Source organism: Carassius auratus, linkage group LG30F (assembly GCF_003368295.1).
Source record: "Carassius auratus strain Wakin linkage group LG30F, ASM336829v1, whole genome shotgun sequence".
Taxonomy (NCBI): Eukaryota; Metazoa; Chordata; class Actinopteri; order Cypriniformes; family Cyprinidae; genus Carassius; species Carassius auratus.
This window is the reverse complement of record NC_039294.1, coordinates 2078151-2096624: the sequence shown is the minus strand read 5'-3', so window position 1 is coordinate 2096624 and position 18474 is coordinate 2078151. Positions and strand designations below refer to the sequence as shown.

At 33.4% G+C, this 18474-nt stretch overlaps 1 protein-coding gene across 1 annotated transcript in view; it reads right to left on the bottom strand.

The window, feature by feature from the left end:
• Window positions 1-12522, bottom strand: part of LOC113068015 (LIM/homeobox protein LMX-1.2-like) — a 43538-nt gene extending 31016 nt beyond the window's left edge. The window contains exons 1-2 of the mRNA XM_026240567.1: window positions 12186-12522; window positions 10906-11092 (exon numbers count right to left, since the gene is read on the bottom strand). Coding sequence (XP_026096352.1) covers window positions 10906-11092; window positions 12186-12252 — 254 coding nt within the window. The 5' untranslated portion in view covers window positions 12253-12522. The remainder of the gene's footprint in view (window positions 1-10905; window positions 11093-12185) is intronic.
• Window positions 12523-18474: the final 5952 nt, after the last annotated feature.

The window sequence follows — 18474 nt, the reverse complement described above, 5'->3', positions numbered from 1 at the left end:
AAACACTTAAAGTAAAAAACGTAAAATTAGAAATGATGTCTTGGCAACCAGCTGAAATTAAATTAAGTTAAATCGAATTGGTCCAGTGTTGTAATTTGTAACTAAAACTAGATTATAACTAAAAACTAGAAAACTAGAAAATAATTGTCTTTAACTAAAATTAAGTTGAAATTAAATACAATATGAATAATAAATGAAAAACTTTTACACATGTTGAAGTACTACAAAAAAAAGACTTAAATAAAAAAGCAAAAGCCAAATTGAAATTAAAACAAAAATGAATAAAATGTAAAGAGAATACATAATAAAAGATAAGAAGAAATAGTTAAAATGATTAAATCAAATCAAATAATTATACAAAAAATAACTTTAAATTCAAAACGAGAATACAAAAAATAAAAGCTAATTAAAAATATGTATATAAATAACATTAAAATAGGACTGAATTATTTTACATTCAGTCAACATTAAAATAAGCCACAGAAAGTTCAACACAGGTGATGCATTCTGGGAAATGAGGTGTTTTTCCTCCCTCCCTATCTATCTATCTATCTATCTATCTATCTATCTATCTATCTATCTATCTATCTATCTATCTATCTATCTATCTATCTATCTATCTATCTATCTATCTATCTATCTATCACCAGAAAACATGATATTCGCTTTCAGTCGATCAAATAAACTCTTTTTCTCTCTCTCTCTCTCTCCAGTTATGTGTAATCTTCAGACTGAATGATTTAGTTACGTCCCTTTAACCGCTGCATGTAGCGATGGTTAGAGAGGTTTACTCAGGACTGTGCTGGTGTCAAGAAAGTCCACTCACTTTGGATCGCATGTAGCAGTTTTGACGCACCACCTTCAAATTTAGCAGAGGGAAGTTACAGGCTATTTCTGGGCTGCTGAGGAGGCAGGTTTGCCCTACTTTGAGCTGGTCAGCGGTACCAGGCAATCCCCTCACACACACAAACTCACTGCGAGGTGTTGTGAGGTCATGGAGAACAGGGAGAACAGTTTGCCAAAAGATCCTAAATCAAGCAGATTTACCCCCAAAGAGATGCATCCCAGAGCAGATAAACTCCTGATCTCAAACCGGTCTCACATTACTTGCTCTTGGCAGCTGTTCAGATCGCAGTCTGTTGCTCTATACACTGTGTGTCAAAAGATGAAGCTCAGTCTCTTATGCTCATCAAGGCTGCTGTAATTTAATCATCAACACAGTCACAATTTTGAATGTTATTGTAATGTATAACACCTGATTTCTTTACAAACTGTAATTTATTCCTGTGATGCACAGTGTCACATGATCTTCAGAAATCATTCTGTTATTTTGATTTGCTGTGGTTTACTTACGCCTCCTCCCTCCCCTCTCCACAAACTGAAGAGTATTTGAAGGTCCTGCGGCCCGCTATGTCCAGGATCCTGGATTTACACCCGGATACACGGCTCTGGACTTTGATAGACGGGACACAGAGTACGTGTGGTTTGTAATAAAACACAGTGCTTGGTTTTAACAACGTGACGCCCCTGTTTTCTCCTCATTTGAGAAGAGTTATGGAGGGTTTGAACACTGGACGTGAAAAGATTTAAACGGCTCACGCTGATTAGAGACAGAACTCTTTAAATAAACCTTCATGTCATCCGAATATTAAGATTAATTAGAGAATCTTTGCCTAATTGAAGTGTGGGAATGGTTTGAAAGATTAAATAGATTGAATTTGTTACAGGTTTTTTTTTTGTTGTTGTTGTTGTTCAGTTTTAGTACTTATTTCAGTAAATATAGTTCAACTAAAAAAAAAGAAAAAAGAAAACAAAGCAATGTTTTTCTGGCAACTAGCTGAAGTAAAAATTTTATAAATAATTGTATTTTATTTAAAGTATCAAAAATGTGTTTTTTGGTTTTATATTTAGTTTAAGTAACCCTGGAGATTACCGAATGTCTTGAAAATTTTGAAACTTTCATCTATTTCAGTCCATGACTATTTCCACTCATCCATCATATTTATGATTGCAAAAACACATCAACAGAGAACAGGTCTTGACATGAATTTTATATATATACATATATATTGATTATATATATATATATATATATATATATATATATATATATATATATATAATCAAAAAGTGTGATCAAAGCTGTATTTTCAGCATCATTCCTCCGGTCTTCAGTGTCACATGATCTTCAGAAATAATTTTAATATGCTGATTTGCTGCTCAAAAATATTTCTGATTATTATCAGTGTTGACATTTTTTTTTTTTTTTTTTGCTGCTTCATAGTTTTGTGGAGACAGTGATACATTTTCTATTTGATAAACAGAAATAATGTGGAAATAATAAAAAACTTTATATATCTTTATTGTATTTTTATTTTATTTTATAGAAATTTAAATTATCCTTGCTGTAATAAAAGTAGTTTTTGTATAACAAGAAACACCCAAGCGTTTGAAAAGCAGGCCTGATATTGTTCTGTGATGATGAAAGCCTCGTCTCTCGTGGGACGGGACGGTTGAGGAGGCTCAGAAGAGTAAGGGAATGTGGTTTTGAGCCGGTCTCCTGCAGACCACCTGTCAGCCCCACATTAGTTCTGAACCACTGGAGGTCAATGAAGAGGAGCACCTGAGCTCCAGATAACGAGCTTCATCTCGCTCCATCTGTTTAACAGACGTCCAGCCACAGTTGAGGCCCGTGGATGCTGGAATCCACCTGCTACCAGATCAATTTGCTACGCAGGACAGAAGGACAGCAGAACAACACAAAGATGCATCTTACGACCGAGGTAGTGCCTGATTAAACTGAACCAACGATTAACTAGAACTCACATGGAGAAAAATCTCCAAATTACGAGTACTAGGTTTTATTAGCACGTGCATGGGACAAAAGTTTAGATTTTTGTGCACCACTCAATGTTTGTTTTAGACTCTTTTCAGAGGCTTTCATAAAGCAGTAATACTTTCTGGATGGTAAAATGCGGTGATTGCAACAATACACAGTATGGAAGTAACTAGAACAAACTATTTGTAAGGGACTGCATCATCACAGCAAAGAATAATGTAATTAATAAATAATAAACACAAATAAAGAAAGACAATTTCAGGTAAGATTATTATACATAAAAAAATAGAAATATTATATAAAAATGATATAGGTATTACATACAAAATTGTAAATAATATAATATAAAAATTATATAATAATATATAAAAAAATATGTCATATATAAGGGATTGCATCATCGCAAAACTATAAATTATTTTAAAAAATACATTATTAAAAATACATATTATTATATAAACAAATATTATATAAAATTATATATTATATAATAACATTATATTTAAATTGATACAAAATATGTACAATTATATGAAATTATAAATAAATAACTAAATAAATCTTTGTTTAAATATTTGTATTACACAAACACAAAGTGAGCACAGAGTAATACGAGAGACATAAGCTGGCAATTATAAAACTATTTAGCAAATCAGTTTCCTGGGACAACACACAGTTCAGAACTCGAGGTAATGAGTTGATGAGTGTGTTTGATGCTTGTTTTCTTTGCACGCTCAGATTTAACACACTAGTGTCTGATAAAATGCTTAAAGAGAGATGAACTGACAATAGTTTTAATCTAGAACTTTTTTTTTTTTTTTTTTTGGAAACTACAACCAAACTGTGGTTAAAGACTTTTTATAAGTCCTCATGGAAAATCTTTAAAATCTGAATATTTAAAGTTTTAAGTGACATTACAACATGTGCTCATTCAATGCATTGTGTAAATAAACTGGAATTTGATACCTAAAACCTTGAAAAACAAAAGGCAGCTTAAACCAACGTGTGTGCGTCTTAAACCTCATAATATCAGTCTAATGTTCTCTTATTTGGTTTAGGAACAGAGTCGCGGGGGGCTTTTCCAGAACCCCTCCTCTTCCATTTCATATTGTTTGGTCGGCTCTTTCTTTGCCCTCATTCTCCACACGAATAAGTGGATTAGGGAACAGGCTTCCGGTGGGCACAAAGCGATGAGGAGCTCAGTGTCACAGTCAGTGATAAAAGTGCGGAGCTCAGCTCTACAGCCGGGACGGAAACACGGGGGTCACACCACTAATCCCATTATAGGAAGAAGAGACCACAAGAAAGACTGAGGGACAAATGTAAAGCTCTTGGAGAGAGACTCTGACTCGGTTGTATGGTTCACCTAAACTAAAACAGATGCAAATGAGCCGTAAAACGATCTCAAATGAGTGTGGATGGCAGCACAGATGATCTGATCTAGGGACAATTTGATGATCGGTCTGTCAGAGAAGATCTGAAATCACAACGGTACACAGCCATATAAAGAATACAAATATGTCATTTGTCATAGTGAATCAGAGACTCACATGCTACCTAAATATGAATTAAAAACAATTCTATAAATAATTATTTTTAATTCATATTTATAAACAAATATTTATTTATTTATTTATTTATTTATAATGTCATATAATTTTACATAAAATTGTGTATAAATGTAAATATAATGTTATTATATATTATGTTTAATATATCATTTTATATAATATTTGTTTATATAATATGTATTTTTAATAATGTATTTTTTGTAATCATTTTTAATTTTGTGATATATATATGTATATATATGGAAGCTTTGATCCTTTTTTCAGGATTCTATGATGAAGAAAAAGATAAAAAGAACAGAATTTATTCTAAATAGAAATCTTTTATAACAATATACACTGGCGTTCAAATATATATATATTTTTAAACGAAATGACTACTTTTATTCAGCAAGGACAAGTTAAATTGAAGTATCAGAGGTTCCAAAATAATTATGAAGCAGCACAACTGTTTCCATCACTGATAATAATCAGAAATGTTTCTCGAGCAGCACATTAGAACGATTTCTGAAGATCATGTGACACTGAAGACTGGAGGAATGATGCTGGAAATATCTGCTGCACATCACAGGAATAAATTATATTTTAAAGTATTTAAAAACGTTATTTTAACTTATTGTATTTTTGATCAAACAAATGCAGCCTTGTTCTCAATTTAATCTCATTGTTGCCCAGGAGAAAGGATTTCAGGATCTCATAGACGTGGTAAAAGAGTGGGTTGCAGACGCTGTAAGTCATCATGGGGAATGTGCCACACTGAGCTGCTGCTGAGACGCGTGTGTTTCTGCGTGTCTGCACACTCTCACATGCTCCTGAGAGCCTCTTTCTCCTCAAATGCTTCGAGCGCACGGCTAGAATGTGAGAGGAGGGTGTGAGAGCAGGCCTGCAGGTACACAGCACCTGGGTGGAAACACTTGACAGAGCGGTGCCAAGCTCTCCTCACAGCTGGGTGACGGCAGCAGCAGCGAGAGGTGATGTTTGAGCAGACATTCCAGCCCAGAAACCACAGAGACACACTGAGACAGAGCAACAGAGACACAACCATTCAGAACAGCACCAGAAGGAAATTCTGCATCCAACGCCACATAAACAAGTGCGAGAGAAACAGAAAATAATGCTAAATGTTGAAAAGTAGCTTAGTTGATCAAACTCTTTGATCTGGTTTTAAATACCAGTCTCCAACTGACTGATCACAAACATCAACCAGATCAAACTCACATATTAATGGAAAAATAAGTCATTGAAAATGCATTATGTATAAAATAAATGCATTATGTATAAAAGCTGTCAAGCGATCAATAGCAATTAATCGCATCCAAAATATAAATTTTCTTTACATAATATATGTACGTGTATACTGTGTTTATTTATTATGTATATATAAATACACACACACACACAGTATATATTTAGAAAATATTTACATGTGTATACATTTATATTATTATATTTTATATTATATATAAATATATTTAAAATATAAACATAACATATTTTTCTTACATGTAGGTTTGTATTTATACATAATAAATAAACACAAACACTCATTTATTACGTAAACAGAACTTTTATTTTGGATGTAATTAATCGCAATTAATCATTTGAATGTACTACTATGTATTATGTATAAAAATGTCCTCATGATGAAAACAATATATATATAATATTTCAAGGCTTTATTGTGTACATATAAAGATTGAAAAAAAATGTTTTAATTATTTATTTACCTATATATATATATATATATATATATATATATATATATATATATATATATATATATATATATATATATATATATATATATATATATATATATATATATCATGGGATATAGATATAAAGTAAATAAATAATTAAAACATTTTTTTTCAATCTTTATATGTACACAATAAACTACACCTGACTTGACAGCTTAAAAAGAAAGAAAGAAAGAAAGAAAGGAAGGAAGGAAGGAAGAAAGAAAGAAAGAAAGAAAGAAAGAAAGAAAGTGTGTATTTGTGTGTTTGAGTATTTCACACTCACTCTCAAAGGAGGGCACAGTGTGCAGAGTGAACGATCTCACACACACGCAATGAAAACACACACACACACACACACACACACACACACACACACACAGCTCCCGCCAGTGCTCACACACGTCTGTTACCACATTTATAGGATATTGCAAAATCACGCTTCGTTTTGTTATCGTTTCTTAATAAATTCTGACAGCACATTTCAGCTTATCTGATCAGACTAAATGTCCTGCTTTTTATTTGCCCAACAAATTGTTTCTTGCTCATGCTTTAGTGCACACTTTCACCAAACACACTGTTCCAATAAAACAACTTAAAATAAACAGAATAAGGTACATGTGGGAGACAAGCACAATCCTAAACATGACATTATTACATTTATATTGATTCATTAATTACCCTGCTTGAAGTCAACAAATCAGTAAAACCCTTTTACGACCGTTTGCATAATCTAATATGGATATTATTAAAACATCTTCTGAACTATACTAATGACGCCAAGAGTAAATGTTTATGATGTACAACATGGCACTGTTTTTTCTCTCATATTTAAATGAGCTTTTCATTGCAAAGCTGATATGTCAATGTTTGTCAAGCTTTGTTAGTACATGCAGAACAGGAATCTGCTTGTCAACACGAAATAAAAGCTTGTCACTCAAAATATGTCTATGGATTGTGTAACGTTTTAAACACAGTATTCTGGTCCCCTAAAAAGTATATGGACACATGCATGCTGTATAAATTGTGTTTTAATATATATGAATGTAAAGCATTAAAAAGCAAAATATCAACAGGTTCAACTTCATGCATCCTCCGAAACTAAAAATGATTGCCACGGCAGTTAATTAACAGTAAATGTGTAAAAATAGTGTAGAAAATTAATTCTAAATACCACATGTGTTTGATATTTTTTAAATGCAGTAATTTTAAATCTGAACAAATACTTTAGGGCCCAATGATGGAACAGGCTAGAGAAGCCAACGTCTAATTCCCACATCATTTCTGAAGGGCTAATAAGCGTGTTTGTTGTTTCTGTAAACTGAGATATTTCTCTGAGCATCAGAATCTAAACATAGAAAGAGGAGAGTTGAGGAATTCAGTATCTTAAAACAGAAAACTTCAGCTAGACCAGACCCAAACCATTGACAGTCTACAACTGTTTCACCAATTGAGCAGAGAAACCAAAAGCCACAAAAAAGCCATTAAAGGGTTTTGAAAGAGACTTTGTGTGTATGTATATGTTTCCTAAGGGTCCACCAGCGGTTGTAAAGTGCCAAATATTTTTTTCTCTCATACAGAGGCCTATAGCTCTGTTTACTGCCCCTTTGGGATTGGGTTTCTGCCATGTCCAAATTAATGGAAAACTTGTTCTTTAGAGCATTTCTAGTCCAAACTAAATTGTGTGTGAAAAAAATATTCTACAAGACCCATGCAACATGCAACATGCAAAAAAAAAAAAAAAAATCACAAACAAATCATGTATTTAAATTATAATAAATAGCAATAAATTGCAATAGTATTACCTCATGTGAGATCAAAATCTTGTATACAATATTATATGATTACTAAATATGTCATAGACATTATATTACATGAAATAAATTAATTAATAAATTAGGGTTAAATAACCTTTTTTCAGGTAAAGGTATTTTAAATTTATCCATTGGATAAACATGTTTTTATCTTATAAATTTTTTCAGTATTTTTTATATGTATGCAGTATAACATGCAGGATATCTCAATCCTCATAAATTATTTACAGCAACATGCAACAAGTTCACAAACAACAACAAGAAGATTTAAATATGCTGAATTTTCAAGCTAAACTGCTAAAAATAAACTCCTGTCAAATTAGCTATACTTACTATTTTCATATTCATAATCGCTGTGATCTTAGCTATTATGAAACAAAATATGCTTTTAAACTATATTAAGTTTCAGCATGCCATATCATGTCATGATCTGAGTGTGAAATCAGCACAAAACACCACACATGTTCCAGCTATTCACTTCAGATGATAGGATATATATCAGACACTTATGGCAGAAAATCTCCTTTCTTTCCCAATAACACACCACGGGTCAAACACACAACTGCAAACTTTCTCCTCATAAACCAAGCATGTAGAGCGATATTCAGAGGATGTTTCCATGTGAAGATCATGACATCACTGTCTGTCCCTTCAGTGCTGTGGACAGTGAAACAGCACAAAACACTTCTAGATCTCGCTGAATTGGAGATCATCACATTAACTACAGTATGAGCATGTTCCTCTAACATCTGACAACCCTTCTTCATTTTGAACATTAGCCTATATCTACTGTTTTCTCTTTCAAAAACCTAACACAGAAACATAAACATTATAATATAAAAACTGCAGACTTGTATCAGCATATACTGGATGAGTTATTTCACCTACAGTAGATACCTTTCCATAAGTGACAGTGCAGAGCTTTAATGTTCGACTCATTACATCGCTTCTGTCATTACAGCGAGTTGAGTGTTGAGGTGTGTGAAGGTGTGTGTGTGTGTGTGTGAGTGTGTGTGAGTGTGTGTGTGTGTGTGTGTGAGTGTGTGTGTGAGTGTGTGTGTGTGTGTGTGTGTGTGTGTGTGTGTGTGTGTGTGTGTGTGTGTGTGTGTGTGTGTGTGTGTGTGTGTGTGAGTGTGTGTGTGTGTGTGTGTGTGTGTGTGTGTGTGTGTGAGTGAGTGTGTTTTGTGGCTGTCTGTGGTGCTTGTTAATCTCCCTCAAACGAGAGTCATTAAAAGCAGGCTGGGTGTGAATTAAGAGCACTAAGCACCTCATGGCAGCTTTATAAATACTACTTTATAAGAGACAAATAACACACTGTTAAAGCCACTCCACACAGTTTGAGGACGATATGTAGTTTGTTGAATGCTATGTAAAGTTTCATTTTGCATGGGTATCAAATTGTGTAAGAGGCAATTGAATATACACCTACAATTGTGCTACAATTGTTATGTTTATCTAACTATATGAACAAATGTTCTTATACCTTAACGTTAACAACAAATCAAATCAAATGTATCTGGGCTTTAATAATGTTCTCAAAACATTGGCGTAAAACGTTATTTAAGCTATAGCATGGAATGTTTTTTTTTTTTTTTCTGAAACGTTTAGTTAGACATTTGTCTAGTATTTTTTAAATGTTACCACTTGTTTCAGAATCTTCAGAGAACATTTAAAAGTAACATTCTAATGACGTTTGCAAAATGATATGGATATGGATATAATGGAATGTTCCCTTCACGTTCGCATAACAAATAAAAACGGGACTATTACGCGTTTAATATATACATATATATATATATATATATATATATATATATATATATATATATATATATATATATATATATATATATATAAAACTTTATGAGATAGGGACGTTAGTAATATAAAGACGTGAAAAAGCTAGAAACGCTCTGGACAACAGCAACGAATTAATAGCTGCACATAACCTGCAAATTTATAAGGGGGTGAAAGAAAAAAATACCTTTTTAAATCATTATTATTGAATTATAAAGTCTGCGTGATTGACAGGCGTATCCAAAATAGAGGAATTTCAGAATGTGACACACTAGAGAGACTTTGTGAAAGACTGCTTGCTGTCGGGTCCAACGCTATCTCACGACCAAAATCGGACGTATTTTACGAGGTGGCTAATTCGTACGATTTTGTATGATTTGTCTAGACCCCAGTGACAATTCATACGAATTAGCCACCTCGTAAAATATGTACGAATTTCCGTGAGAGCAGATTCCGTGACGTCAGACGCTGTCTAATAACACGATAATGTCGAGACGACTGAAAAAGAGGATTTGGACAAAAAGTCAAAAGAACCTGTTGAGAAGCAAGAAAAGCGCCTCTGAACACTGGACTCTGACTCTCACTCACTGCACAAAACACCACGAGCTCCGTGATTTATGCACAGGATACTGACACACACGAACTTCAGTGAGAACGAGATTTAGCTATCCATTTAGGCCCAATATATTATTCATTCATTCATTATTACATCATCAATCTTTTTATTAATTGTATTATTTTTTTATTGTCCTTTAACACAAATAATGAATCTAGGCCTATATTTTAAAGCAGTGTTCGTTTTTTTCAATACGTGAAAAAAGCCAACAACAATAATAATAAAGCATTCTTATTTTTATTGTGTAGCTATCTTTATTTGCTAAAACACTAAAAAAATTATAAAAATACCAACTGGCCTTAAATATCTATACAAATAATAGGCAATAGCCTATCCATAAAATCATTGTGGGGAAACAAGTAAAACAAAAAATGTATAAACATTTGCTTGGAAATATTCCCTTTAAATAAACACACTCCACTGTGAGTGAGTGCCACTTATTAAAAGCGCAAACTGACGGTGCGCGCGTGCAGCTGCAGTGACGCGCAACCGATGAGAAGAATGAAGAATCAATGAATGAAGCAGCTCTTACTGTTGGTAGTCGTGTTTGCAGTAGAGTTTGTGATCTCTGGAGTAGCAGCTCATGGTGAGAAGCTGCTGACACACCGAGCACTGCAGACACTCCTCGTGCCACGAGCTGTCGTTCACGCGCAGGAGGAAGCGATCAGAGATCGGTCTGTGACATCCCTCACACACACTCTGATGGACGCAGTCTGAACCTGACACCAGACAACACACACCGACACACATCAGATACTGGACACTGGACAAAAGATTTAAAAAATGAATAATAATAATAATAAGAAGAAGAAACACATAGGCTAACCAGATTTAACGCGTTTAAAATATTATTTTTCTAATGTAGGCTGAAAAAATATTCCATAACTAGGCTATCATAACATAATCTGAGTGAAAATGCGCAGTTTTGACATTTAAAAAAACACTTATTTTGTTGACATAATCAAGTTGATTTAGATATTTAATTTAATATGCGAAATTGTATTTAAGAATAGGCTAATGATACAAATAAAATATATATGTTTTACTATAGAATATTAAATCTAATTTACTGGCTTAGAAAGAAAGAAAGAAAGAAAGAAAGAAAGAAAGAAAGAAAGAAAGAAAGAAAGAAAGAAAGATTAACTTAGTTTAGTTTTTTTTTTTTTCATTTTGAATGAAGCAAACTTTAAAATATACGTGTATTAAACGAAATATTTGTTACATTTCCGAATAGACTGGTATTATTTAATACAAAGTGTTTATATTTTACAAAAAAAGAAGACAAAATAAAAATCCCTTTACCCATAGAAGAGGCTGTTATAAAATATGACTCGTATTTCTATTTAATTTTCGCTCTATAAAAACTGACTAGCAGTTGAAACGCCAGCAAAAATCTGATAATGATTACATGTTAATCACAAATAATTCACATTAGTGTCCATACTCAGTACTACTGATGAAAAACATGTAAGATTAATTTACTTGGTGAAGCTGTTTTCAACTGAGAAACGTTGTTGTAATAATTGATTATAAAACGTACATGTAGCCTATAATTTCTGAAAGCATGTGTAATTTTCATTGGAAATTTACAAGCGTTGTTAAAACACGAAACTAAAACTACTTTAAATGGTGTCATATATATAACACGTATGATTTTACATTAGGATATATATATATATATATATATATATATATATATATATATATATATATATATATATATATATAGCCTATATATATATATATATATATATATATATATATATAGCCTAGTGTAAAGTACATTAGTTTGTGTGTTGGTGTGAAACTCACCCAGCATCACTCCTAAAGGCTCTGCTCCAGTTCTGAACTGATCTTCAATTTTGATTCCGTCCAACATCTCTCAAGTGTAGCAGGACAGCGACTCTCTGCTGACCTGTTGCAATGTCCAGAAACAAAAGTGTAGAAGCAGCCGCAGCAGCAGTGGACCGTGACGAGACAGAAACTAAAAGTAAACCGGTCTCGCTTTGCTTCTTCTAAACCAGCAGATCAGCGACGCTCGATCGTGAGGTTCCTCCAGAGAGAAGCTGCTCTGTTCTCGGTCTGAAGTCAGATCCTCGGGGAAGCGGCTCTGATCATCCTGTGAGCTCCTCACTGAGCGCTCACGAGTCTTGAGGAGTCTCCCTCTGATCGCGTCATCCTCCTGAGCTGCACGAGATGCTATTGGTGCTGGACCACAGCAGAACCGCCTACAACACAGATGTTCTGGACGAGCCGACAGCAAGACATATTCATATAAGAGAATCGGGACATCATGCACTATATTAAAATGTTTCGCCAAAAAAATAAATAAATAAATAAATAAATAAAATGAAATTGGAAATATCTAAATTCAAAAGTCAGATATCAAATGTTGCTAATATTCCTGAAAGCATATAAGTGACTCCAATTGAAGTATTTCTAAAGGTCAGATCAGGTAGGCTATAGAAAAATACTCCTCCAGGCAATAACGACACATTTTCACCTCCACAATATTTGTGAATATAGGTTATAGATTTCAATGTGATGATTTCAACTGCGATAACTACAACAACAAAGAAAACCATTCTTAATAAGAAATGAGGGTTATCGGTAGCCTATTAGTTGTGTCTAGCCTAAAAAAAAAAAAAAAAAACTATAATATTTTAACAATTTTCATCATCATATTTATATAATAAACATATAGGCAAATCACATTGAGTCTCGAAATATTTTTGTTTTTGTTTCTTTTCACTTTTGTTAAAATAATTAATGTCAATCACGAAAGTGTATAACGTAAAGACTATAATTAAAAAAAAATATGTAACTTTTTATCTTAAAACAGTCAACATCGAATATTTACTTTCCCCTTTTATCGCGTTTTATTTAATTGCTTTTGTCATAAATTCCCAAAGCATTCATCTGTGAAATCGTGACAACATCTATTTATATGTCGAGTCCGATATTTAACAAAGAATCATTTCATTTCTCGCGCAGCTGCTGTGAAAACTGCGCTGCTTTTATCTTCACCAAGTGACATTATCTGCATGATTAATAAAGACCAGGATCGAGTCTGATTGAATCTCTCTGCGCATAATATATCCATGTAAAATTCATAAGGAGAATCTTTTGTGTTTAGCGTCTGACATCCCAGAGCAATAAACCTGCGAGGAGCAAGAAAGAAAGATAAAGGGGGAGTTTGTATCTTTATTACTTTCCTCATTAGTATTCTTCTCTTCTCTAATTATGACAGGCTGATTTACGTCTGCAGATGAAATATGCCTTTCTTCTCAACATTTCCCCAGATTTTTGGGAGATTTGGGCTATTTCTATTCTTCATCCCCCTTCACCTCTGAGTGAAACGCTTTATTTATATACTGTGTGTAAACTGTTTATTTTATTTAATAGCTAAATAAAATGTATTAGCTATAAATATTCGTGATCGAGCTCACTATCATTTTCACTCACACACGAGATATATATGCATACACACGAAATTCTTCTAATTAAACTGTAGCTATTATTTAAAACCAGTGCCTATTTTTAATTATCACTATTTTAACCCGTAGCCTATTTATGTAGCGTTTAAATGATATATTATTTCCCAAGATATGACTATAGGCTACTTTTCTTGTTTGTATAACATCCTACAGTTATTTCCCACTGATGCTTTAAAGATGAACTTAGTCTAGCGAACAAAATAATGTTAAAATAGCGTGTATTTAGCTCACACTTTAGCTGTGACGTTCTTATCAATGTAAATTAATGCTTTTTTATGTATTGTAGTAAGAATACAAAAGGGCATGCTAAATGCTTTTATAATAAAACTTAAACTCAAAACGGCAAGCATGCATATTATAATAATAAAATCAATCAATAAATGCGATACACAGTCTTTTAACTGCATTATAAGCGTTGATCAGATTGTGTTCTTGCGCCCTCTAGCGTCTAACAGACACACAACACACAGACAGTGTTGTCTAATCAACAGCACTGTACTGTAACACTAGCACAGCGTTCCACATTCAGCTGCTTCTGACTATATAAAATACTTCAAAAACTGTCAATATTAAGGTTTAAAATCCTCCCTCTTAAGAACAATGTGCATTAAATTGTAACATAGCCTATTTAGATATAAATCCAGCATATGCAGGACAATGATGCACCAGCCAATATGTTATTAAAGGAAATAAACAGAAACATTTGCTAGGTGCAATTATTCAAAGAAGCCTTCTTACCTTATAAACGCTGGCTGAAGTTTTACATAAGCCATACTAGACTTTTGATATCACATTTATATCCACTTTTTTATTTTAAAATTGTCTTTTGACGATTGAATAATAGAATGATTAATGACAGACAAAGCAGAATCCCAGAAAAACAAAGAAGATGTCATAACTGCAACAACATGAACGCAAATTATATGATTTCCTTTGATTAATCTTTAGGTTTTAATGAAAAGTGAAGATGTCTGAAATGCACATTTAATTCATGGAAATACTGAATAATAACCCTATTAATTACAATAACTATTTCATAAAACAACAACAACAACAACACTGACCTCTCTAATCCTTAAAACTGTTTCGACTGACTAAATCTTACAAATGTTCAGATGAAATGACAAAATATACTGTACTTGGATCACTTACATTTTCTGCTTTTCTGCAATTAATTGACACTTAAGATAAATGCTTGCAGAAAACAAATTTGACTTCTGGGTTTCTCCGGTTAGACTGCAAATAACATTTCTAATGATCTGCACTGAACTCTAATTGGATATTTAGTTCTATCGCATTCTAAATAGGACAAAAGAAACACAAAACTCTTGGGATGCATTTTTGTGTTTTAAGTCATTTGAACCATGACTCGAAAGGGCTGAACATTTTAAGGGAAGACCAAAGAGTGCCATGAAGCACTGTCATTTGATATCTGTGACACTGATAAGAATGAAGTAAGTAATTGTGAGCAAATCCTCTTTATAACAGTGGTTTATTAAACTCAGGTGGCTTCAATAGCACCATTTATCAATCTGACAGCTATACACACCTGCACATTTGTGTGGAAAGTCAAAAGAGTTCACCAGTCTGGTCTCATTATTAGTGATGCTCAGGAAACCACCCTGAATTATGGCTTTGAATCTTAATGAATATCAAAGCTGAGTCAAATCACAGCACATGTGCGCGCTCTTCTTGAAGCCATTATCAGTTTTATATCTAACATGTTTTGTGACTTCAATACTTCCATCTCATCTGCCAACAAGTTATGAGAGGAAACCAGTGCACTCTGAATATTAAGTTGAGGATGTTTGCTATGAATGTTAATTTAGGAAAACCTCCCAATGAGCTTCATTAAAAACCCTCCTGAAAGAGAAGTGCATCTCATCAAAGCCCTGATCAAATGACTTTTACGATATTAAAGCTAATTCTGGTAATCTCCATTTATGTGACACATTTTCTTCCAAATGGAAAATATTGCATGTAAATAAATTTAAAAAGCGGGGAAAACAAACCAAGCTCTTAAACTGTTTATTGTGATTCGTTTGTACGGCAACAGGATCTGCAACTGATTCAGATTCAAACCTTCCTCAGCGACAACAAATTTGTGTTGGGCACATGACGCAAAACATTCTGAAAATAAAAACTAGATATATTACAAAAATCTGACTATGTACAGAAAAAAATACTACTGATAAAAGCAGAGTACTGTCCTAAAAATACTAAGTGAAAAAGCAGTAGTTTGCACATTATTGTCTCATCTTATTGTTCACTTTCTCATCGATGGATGCTCTGCTGTGAATGGGTGCCGTCAGAATGAGAGTCCACACCACTCCAGTCCAGTCCATCAGATAACAACTTAGTGAGTCCAATAGCTGCAGGTTTGTAAGTCCATAATCCATAATATGGCTTTCTGTAGAGAGAAGTAGATCCGCTGTTGTCGTTTCACATTAAGATCCAGAACTATTTTGGACTCCTTTGTTCTTCTTCTGTAAACAATACTTGATCTGTGCATATTTCTGTCCTGATCAAGATGAGGACACTTTTACACTAGAGAAAGCATTATTTTTGGGCTCAAGATTATGGGCTCATATTTTAGACAGAAGCACTGGTTTAAAGTTAAACATGTTTTAACAATCGATTTGTTTCTTACACCTTAAAGGTACATATTAGTACTTAAAGTGTGCATATTAGAACCTAATAGGTGCAGACATGTACCTTTTGAAAAGGTACCGCTCCAGTGACAGCTTTTTGTACACAGCTTTTCATTTCATAAAATGTTAACTGAGTGGTGTGGATTACTTGTGGATTATTGTGGTGTTTTTATCAGCTGTTTGGACTCTCATTCTGACGGCACCCATTCACTCCAGAGCATCCATTAGTGAGCAAGTCATGTTATACTATAGCTACATTTCTCCAAATCTGTTCTGGTGAAGAAACAAACTCATCTTGGATGGCCTGAGAGTGAGTATGTGATCAGCATACATTCATTTTTGGGTGAACTATTATTTTACATTTCTTTGCCATCAGATTAAAATACCATCAATCATATTATAAAATTGACAATGCATAGTAGTTATTGGTGCATACTGAATTACATAAGAAGACTGCATTTATCTTTCAATTCAGTGTATCCATGAGAAATGATGATTTGCCATTTTTGTCGTCCCGAGAGCTCTAAAGGTTCGGATGAGAGTCTTACATTTGACAAGATCTCTTTGCCGAGAGGTTTTGTTTAAAAAAAAAAATGGTTTGGCTTCATTATTTACAACCTTGCTTATTTTATTGTCCTGTGGCAAAGGTTCCTGTGAAGCGAATGGAAAAACATCCTTCAAACGACTCCATCAAACAGAACTCTATCAAACACACTTCTGAGGCTGATGTGACTGGGAGGTCTTCAGGCTGCGCTGTAAACGTCTGCTAGAAAGCCCAACTTTCTTTCCATGACGGCAGAGCTAGACATAAGATGGCCTAAAAGGCAATATTGTAGTTAATTGAGTCAAGGACATTGTTACCCATATTGCTTAGATTTTGACACGTGCCACTCCAACACAACAGTCTGTTCAACATCACAATCAGCAAGTTCCAGAACACCTGTGATCAAACCTGAAACCTTTACAAAGAAACACTCATCTTAAATAGTTTATTATAATCGATGCTCATCTTGCATTACTCAATTTCTAAAATGAATGCAATAAATGTGTCTATTTCAGTTGACCGACAGATACCGATTTGGATATGAATCCAGCTCTCGAGGATCTAGTTTTAACGGTTTTCTTAATAGTGCACAAGGGTTTACACCGTAAAGATATTTGCAGGACATATGTGACCCTTAAGTAGGGTCTTAAGTAGCAGGTATATTTGTAGCAATAGCCAAAAAAGAAAAAAAAATGATTAAATTAATTAAAAATGTAGATTTTTCTTCAATGCCATAAATCATAAGGATATTAAGATCATGTTCCATAAAGATATTTAGTAAATTTCCTTCCGTAAATACATCATAATGTCATTTTTAATTAGTAACATGCATTGCCAAGGAATTCATTTGGACAACTTTAAAAGCAATTTTCTCTGTTTGTTTTTGCACCCTCAGATTCTCAATCGAATCTCAATCAAATATTGTCCTCCTAACAAACCATACATCAATGGAAAGATTATTTATTCAGCTTTCAGATGATGCATACATCTCTTTTTTTGTGGTCCAGGGTCACATATTACATATTTTTCAAGTAGTAGAAAATCAAAAACAAACAAATAAGCCTCAAAACCGCAAAGCCTCATTAAAAAAATAAAAAATAAAATAAAAAATAAGCTATTATGCAAGGAACTTTTTCAGGAAATTAAGTAAAAGAGATGTTAGCACTCTTAACATTTCGTTACTAAAAGTGAAGAATAAACCAGACACAAGAGGTCACGGTTAAAAGAGAAAATGAAATAACCTCTGTGTGATTTCATAAATGCTCAATCATTGTGCTTTTTGTTGAACTTCAAGTCATTAAAAGCCACACAAACAGTAACACATCTGCAGCATTTGAGGGGATTTTATGCCTGAAGTCTTGAAAGTTTCCCTGTGGTTTGATACACATGTTGGATCTAAATAAAGTGAC